This window comes from Hesperophylax consimilis, unplaced genomic scaffold (genome assembly GCF_061612785.1).
Source record: "Hesperophylax consimilis isolate HC1 unplaced genomic scaffold, BYU_Hcon_1.0 scaffold_32, whole genome shotgun sequence".
Lineage (NCBI taxonomy): Eukaryota > Metazoa > Arthropoda > Insecta > Trichoptera > Limnephilidae > Hesperophylax > Hesperophylax consimilis.
The window spans coordinates 2,316,619-2,324,644 of record NW_028301262.1 but is presented as its reverse complement, the minus strand read 5'-3'; the positions used below and the strand labels follow the sequence as shown (position 1 = coordinate 2,324,644).

The 8,026-nt window shown below is 36.9% G+C and overlaps 1 protein-coding gene across 1 annotated transcript; it reads right to left on the bottom strand.

Annotated features, from left to right (window-relative positions):
• Positions 1–2,299: 2,299 nt before the first annotated feature.
• On the bottom strand, positions 2,300–7,289 carry LOC149409289 (salivary endonuclease-like). Its single transcript, XM_089649994.1, has 5 exons — positions 7,185–7,289; positions 6,103–6,394; positions 4,934–5,187; positions 3,425–3,580; positions 2,300–2,557 (listed from the first exon to the last, which is right to left on the bottom strand). The coding sequence occupies exons 1-5, from the start codon at positions 7,287–7,289 to the stop codon at positions 2,300–2,302; spliced, it is 1,065 nt and encodes a 354-aa protein (XP_089506120.1).
• Positions 7,290–8,026: the final 737 nt, after the last annotated feature.

Below are 8,026 nucleotides of genomic sequence, written 5' to 3'. Positions count from 1 at the left end.
GCAATAGTTCTTGTATAGATGGAGCCCGTAATCTCTGGAAAATGGTTAGCATTTCCAGATATCTTTCAGCAGAATTGAAAGCTATCGTCGACCCCGTGATTCAGAGGAACGCATATTTTGCACACCCGGAAAACATTATTTTATCAATGTTAACCGATGACAATAAATGTATAAAGGAGCTAGGATGTAGAAAGATCATTAAATATAGGGCCCTTCAAACTTCAGGAGTGAGAGAGTTCATAATTCCAAAAATTAATTTCAACTGCAATAGCTACATAGAATTAATTGACTGGCAGGCAACAGATTTAGTTCTGACAGAACCTCCACTCCTGAGCAACGTAAAAACGGACGAATTACATAAATTGCGTGATGAAGGAAATGTAAAAAGGTTCGATTTTCCTAAATTTCCTTGCCACACACAATCAGTGGAAAGGTGTGTGAAGTTGACCACAGAGGCGTCTTCTTCTGTTGCTAGTTACAATGCTAGAAAAGGTTATATTTACGCCAAGCAAAATTCAAGAAACGTAATGCCAAATTTTAATTCTAAGCAAGATTTTAAGTAATTACTGTTTTAACATTATGTTATCATTCAATTTTGAGCATCCATTATTTTTTATTCGTTGTATTTTGGTCAAAAATGTTGTTGTACGTTATTGTTTAATATCTTGAATTTAACCATAAAAAGTGTTATTTTCCCCTTTTATATTTTAAAAAAACACATCACATATGTATAAAAAAATATTTTTTTTTCGTTCTTTGTACTGCAGTTATGGAAATAAAATTAAGTGTGCTACAAAATATAAAATATGGACCCATTGTTTTATTTTTTTCCCAAATCACGAAATCAAATTTTTTTCAAAACTTCCGGCCATTTTAGCGAGCTAATAGTGAAAACCAATTTCATTTATTTTTACGTTTTCGAATAGCTACAGATCGTACGCAACTTTTGAGACCCCAGGCGTTTAAAAATAAGGCAATTTTTTTTCTCTCTATGGAGAGCGACACACGCTATTAGTTATGTCCTTCCAATGCCTGGAGGGGTAAATATGATGTACTGCATTTATCTCTACTTATATAATATATTATTGTGTAATAAGAACTAAGATTGGCAAATAATTAGACCGTCATTAAACCGGAATTTCTTTGTTAGACTGTAAAGTTAGAATTGTATACAGTAAGATAATTTCTATCTTAATAAAATAAACAAATTCTGACTTACTTAAACCTTCAATCCATTAGCATATTGACACTTTTATTTCTTAAATATGCTGTCAGAAAGTCAGAAAACTTGTGCGTATTTCCGCTTTGCAATAAATCCAAATAAATGGAATATTTCTGAATGTATCCGAAAACTAAAAACTGTTTTACAAAGGAGATGAAATACATATTATAATATTAAAAATTTGGATCATTTTTGCCATATGAAAATTTTGAACTCAAACGTTAAAAAGTAAAAAATTGCTCAGCTTTTTTCGTCTAAACATTGAACTCAAATAACATAATACGAAAAAAAATCAGACAAATATATTAATGGTATCTCATTTTTTATAAAAAAAATAATAAAAAAAACACAAAGTTTCACATTTTTTTCTCAAATCTCAGCTATTATATCGTAAATAAGCCAGAGGCCTGAAGGGTAAGGTTAGGTTGGGTAACAGTAACAACTGTAGGTTGGATAAATTATGTTTTAGAATAAAACATATCTTTATGAAATAGCTTTTTATTGTTTAGAATGCAAGATTATAAAAAATATTTACAGTGATATCAGATCAGGTGGTCAATGTTAGAATTTGTAGTAGAAAAAGTCTTAAAAATGTAATTTTAGGTTAGGTTGTTCAAACTTTAGGTCAGGTTGCGCAGATGTCCACTATAAGAGTCCAATGACAGCGTTGAAGTCGAGCAACCCAGTGACTGATTTCGGCGATATTACTGTGAATGCTGAATACCCACGTAAGAATTCTGCCAGTTGGAAGTAGAGTTTGATTAGGTTGGGTTGCACAAATCTTAGGTTAGGTTGCACAAATCTTAGGTTATATTGCACAAACCTTAGGTCAGGTTGAACATGCGTCTACGAGATAAAGTGTGCCGTTAGCGGTAAAGGCGAGCAGCCTTATGTCTGAGTTAGTTGATTATGCACCGGATGCTGAAGATTATACCTTCGTCGGTATTCTACCAGTTGGAGTTGGAGTTAGGTTAGGTCGTGTTACACAAATATTAAGTTAGATTGCACAAATCTTAGGTTGAGTTGTAAAAATCTAAGAGAACGTTGCACAAATCTGAAGTCAGGTTGCACAGACGTCTAGGAGAAAAGTTCGCCGTTAGTGGTGAAGGCGGGCAGGCGGGTGACGACCGCCCTGAAGTCCGCGATATTGCAGCAGATACTGAAGCCCTTGCCCACGTCGTTGTTCTGCCAGTCGAGCCAACTGAATGCGGCGTTGCCGTCGCACTGGTCCTTGCAGATTTTAGCTCCCAGAGCTTGCGCTTCGGTGAGAGTCACGTGCGGATTGTTCAGTCCCAGGAAGGCGGTGGCCTTGCCGGTGCTGGGCTCGTGGACTACCTGAGTATGATAAGTAGCTTTTAATGTGATGTGAAATATTTCATAGTCAATAGACTGTAATTTACACAGTGTTTAATCTTCGAAGACAGGTGATAATGAAGACCAACAATATCAGGACTCGGTCAATTAGATTGTTCCTTCTATCTAGATTACTATTGGAAATGCTTTCACAGAATTTGTGGATTTGATGTGTTCGACTACACGAAATAAAGTTACAAGAAGGCTGTAATAACATAACTCAATGAAACAGCAATATCAAGACTCGGTCATTTAGAAAGTTGCTTGTACCAAAATTGCATGCTATTGGCGATGCTTTCACAGAAGTTGTAGATGTGTTCAACAGTACGGGATAAAGTTACAAGAAGGCTATAATATAATAAAATAACTCAATACCTCGTACAACATCTGTTCCCCGCTACGCGTTGCTGTGGCTCATTCTGTCTGTGCGAATAGAAAAACAATAGCGCGTGTTGCTTTTTATCCAACAGATTTTTTATACTTATTCATTTTGTTTAATAGCATGACTGTCCAACAGATTACGCTGTTTTTTTTTAATCGTGTTTTTACCGGTGACATCCATATTTTTAAAGCACATACGCGTAACGCGAATCCAACGTTGTGTCAAAATTTCAAAGCAATCTGAAGAAAAAAAAATTGGAGCTTTTTTTTTATATCCTGATAACAACGCGAACTATCAGGTCTAAAACTGTCATATCTTTCAAGTTAGAACCAACTATACACATTCACAAAATTTCATTAAAATCGGTTTGACGATATCGGAGATTAGTGTGTACGAACGGAGTGACACGTGATTTTTATATATTATGACATAGATAGATATAAATGTACAATTGTGCTATATTTTACCTTGTAGAACCACAGCGGCACAGGGATCTTACTTCTTGAAGGACTGAGGTAAAGGTTCCTTGCAGTTCCGCTGTTGTCCTTCAGTTGAAGGATGCCCCAAGTGCCGGTGTAGATCTTTGTCCTTACGTTTGCTTCACCAATACGCAGTCTCAATTTCTGAAACGTTGTAATAAACGAAGTTAAAAGATTACTTGCTAGATAAACGTTTTTAAATTTTGCGGTTTTTTAACTAATTCTTCAAAATTTGTTAAAAAAAACCTTGGAACCACATTTTTTAGTATATTAACTTTGTTTCGTACAATATGCTTCTGCTGTCTGTTGTCTGTGTTACTTATTAGATAACGCCTTGCTATAGCAAGCCCGGGCAACGCCGGAGACTTCAGTTAGTGCTGTACATTATTTATTATGAATTAGTTGTGAAATAACACAAATTAATGACATTACATCAAATGATCGTAACCACGAGGGAGGCCGTTAAACCCTCTTTTAATTGCTGATGTGTTTAATTTATGACTTATTTAAAACAGCGAATGGTTTGAGACCTGACAATATTGTTGTTTTTTAACAAATTAAGGAGATTATATAGAATTATCAATAATAGAATTAAAATCTTTAATGATGGATGGCAGCTTAAGATTATTCTTTGAATTAAGTGTATTTCGAGATAGCGTAACGATGGCATGTTTGGTGGGTGTGATTTAAACAGAGCGTGCTTGTTTTGTAACTTAGGGTCAAGAGTTCATTTCCCACAATCGCACATATTAAATAAAAATAACTTAATCTTTAATGTTACGTGAGGGAAAATGTCTGCGGCCTTCAAACATCTGCAGAAACGGGCGGTGCGTTTGACACATTCCCTATCTTAACAAACGAATTGCTATCTTTAAAGCATAAGCGTAAGGTGGAAAAAAATCTGTACTTGTTCTACCATTATTTCGATGGAAGATGCTCCGAGGAACTGTGTCATTGATCTCTTCAGCACCAGTGCAAAGACTGGATACACGCTGAACTCGCGCAAACGTTCGTACACTGTTAACATTAAATTGTCACATGAGAACGAGTTGTTTCTTCGACCAAAAGCTCTATTTTCAATAAAAGGAACTGCTGCGTGGCCTTTTTTTGTGCAAAACAAAAATTTTATATTTGACCAAAATACCCAACCCAATCGAAAAAAAAAGTTTTGATTAAAAGGTATAGAAAATATCTAGTACGGATATGTCCTACTTTATTTATTTGTGTTTTAAATGATCAAATATAGGCTATTAAATAATAATATTTAATCGTGATTTTGATTAATGAACATTATTTAAAAAAATAATTTTAGCTTTTTTGCTACGGTATTAAAATTATTAAAAAAAAACGATTTTTTTTTTTAGTTAAATTACAAATGATTCACATACCTACACAAATATATCATTAATTAATTGAAATTTCAACCAAAAAAAACAGGTAACGTAAAGTTTTAAAGTTTTTTACAGCTTGCATACAAGAAGATTTTAAGAAGATTACCTGTTCCAGAGTGTTCCAGTTGCCTCTGTTGAACGGTTCCCACTGCGGGGCCACGTTCACAAATGTAAAGGTAGCTCTCTGCGCCGGAGAGAACACAAAGTCCGTCTTGGCGGCGAGATGTCCTCGAGTAAGGATGTGGGTGGTATTGATGTACTTGTCGGCGGCCCCAGAGCCAAGGATTGTGTCAAACGCGGCCTTCTGTGAGTCCTGGGTATACAACGTGTTCACGCTCAGGCCGGGGAAGTAGATGCCCTCTATGAACAAAGAAGACAAAGTCATTTGAAAAGGTTCACACTGTTGGAAAGAGGTCTGCGAAAACCTAGTTTCCTATTGAGATTTTATAAAATCAGCTGTTCCGGGTCTGGCAAGGTTTGGGCCAAAGAGAACAGACCGTCTCCAAAAGCGTCTCTGGAGGTCTATTCTAAGCCCTATTTCAATACCATATTGACGAAATCTGTCATCTATGGTCAGATAGCGATATTTGCGAGCATGGTCAGAGTATGATTCCGAAAGTCGGTAGACAAAAGCCGCTACTTTTAGCGCGGCCTCTGAGGTCTCGGATCCGCTGTCAATTTGTACAGCTTTTTAATTATATCCTTCGTTATTATTGAGTGGGGGTGAACAAACTAAGTTCTTGGAACTGAAAGAAATCGTATACACAATCCTTAGCTAAGGCGTGATCAATTGATTCCGTTCGTTAACAGTTAATATTCTAAGTGAATGCCGGTACTATTTAATAGGATTTGGCTTAGGTATAAGCGGAATTGACTCCAGTCTTTATGTTTGTAAATTTGCTACAAGCTGGCCCAAGAAAAGAGAGTAAGATAACCTTGTTTTCGATTGGGTCGACTTTTTTCCATGTAAATAAGCAACAATTTTTGGCATATTATGCCGAGTTTGCATTTCAGATTTTTAAATATTTTTTCATAAATTCTATCAATTCAAAATAAACGGTAAAATATAGGTTAATTCATTGGCCATATAGCACCATAATCAGTTTATACGTATCAGTATTAATATTTGGAGGTATGGATTATTTTTAATGAGCGCACCAAATTTGAATGCCAATCACTCAACTCATATTCCGGTTAAAAAAAACCCACACAACATCCCCAAAGATGACGTAGACTATGTGTAGACTAATGCAAAAATATGATTTTTTAACTCACGTGAGAAGGAAGGTCTATCTACAACAGACATGTATACAGCGTTATCAGGGTTCTGGTCGTAAAGCACATAGAACACCTCGGCCTTGGTCTCGTGGAAGCAGATAGTCATGATGGTGTGCGCCTTGCCTGCGGCGGCCAGACCCACAGTGATGATGGTACCTCCGTCCACGCAGTTGCCCCCCCTGGCCTCGGTGGGCTTGGAGTGTGCTGTGCAGGCCACAGTGGAGAAATCGATCGTGCCGGAAAACCAGCTCAACGCCGAGAACAAAGTTCCTCCAGTGCAGACGAGATTCTGAAAATAACATTCAGTTATGCTAGTTTGGGGGTTGATGCTACAAGCAGGGTTAGCCCTAGACCAAAAGCTAGTACAAGAGCTCTGTATTAGGTATTAGGTTCATGTAGAAACATGAGGTCTGCTAATCTATTAAGAAAACTAAATTAATCGTAAATCGTTTATGAACTGGATTTCTTTGATAGGTTTAAGCTTATAAACATTTAGTAAACATGAATGTATTATCACAACCTCGAAACACATTTTCTTAGGTATTGGTAGGTTTTCTGATAAAGTATTGGTATAAATGAATTTATTATTAAATAACATAGTAAATATATCATCTATCATTAGCGCAATCCCTAATACGATGTGAAATAACTACATTCGGATATAAAATATTAATTTAGTTAAAAACTTAAAATATTCTAACATTAATTAGGAATTCAAATGAATTCATTGCGAAAATGTACTACTTTTCCCTTGTACAACCCTTAATTTTTATTCCAAACTTGTTAATAATTAACATTTTAGATAGAAGTTTCAATGCTTAGCAAAACCAAAGAGGACTCAATGACTCCTTGAAAAATCTCTCTTTTAATTGTTCTACTTTACCGTACATGTGGAGAAGAGATTCACACTTATATATAGACAAATTAAAGAACTGAGAGTCTTCGGAAGAAAACTCTGCTATTTTGTCAGCATCCATCACAAATAGTCTGGAGTTGTCTTCATGCGCATCCAATTGCACCCGCATCAGCAGAAGGTATTTATAACCCTTCAAACGTCACTGCTCTCCATTATCCCTTACGACGAACAAGGCAAACCGCTGAGCATTGGAGTATATTTTATACTTGTCTAGCATGATGTTGATGACCTCCTGGGTGGACACCAGCGAGGTGACCCACACAGACATCTGGCTGCCGTAGGGAGGGGTGAAGAAGGACGTCTCTCGGTTTTAGAAATGTCCATTGATGGAGCAGTGTCTCCTCAGTGCTGCTGCCCTTTGACTTATTTTGTCTGTTCTCCTTTTGATAGCCGTTGACCCCAGCCGGGAGTTATGAACTCTTCTGACCACCACCGACCCCTGCGCGGGTATAATGATATGGTCATCGATAAGATACTCTTAAAGCTAACTTTCGTATAGATCCTAAGAAGATAAATGATTCGCTTAAATTATACAGTGATATAATTGTGAGTAGTATGACATCATCTCTATTAACATAAATAATAAACCAAAATAATTATAAAAACTACTCACGGCTTCCACCGGCTTGGTGGTCGCTGAGGGATGACTCAATGTGCTACCGGGGCAAGCCATGGTGACCACCTGTCCGTCAGAAAAGGCGATATTGCTAGTGATGCCCGAGGGGGCCAGCAGGGCTCCACCAGTTGCGTACACGGGCTGTGGTTCTGTCAGAGACGACACAAGCACTGAACACGAGGCTAAAACAGAAAATACACCCACAATTAATTCCACACTTGATCACATGATTAAATTAAGGACTTTCTCGCTAAAGTAGGAGATTTACGGATACTTATGACCAAAAAAATCATAAGTTGCCCTGGAGATGTGATTTTCGTGAAATTTCTTCGTAACCTCTCAAGTTCCCTCATATAATCCAATACAAATTGTGCTGGATGTTGGAAACA

Excerpts from the sequence above, each read along its gene's own strand:
- LOC149409289 (XM_089649994.1), bottom strand. The coding sequence starts at position 7,289 with ATGTCTGTGTGGGTCACCTCGCTGGTGTCCACCCAGGAGGTCATCAAC. Across the intron at positions 6,395-7,184 it reads AGCGGTTTGCCTTGTTCGTC|AATCTCGTCTGCACTGGAGG; the intron begins GTAAGGGATAAT and ends TGTTATTTTCAG. Across the intron at positions 5,188-6,102 it reads AGATAGACCTTCCTTCTCAC|AGGGCATCTACTTCCCCGGC; the intron begins GTGAGTTAAAAA and ends CTTTGTTCATAG.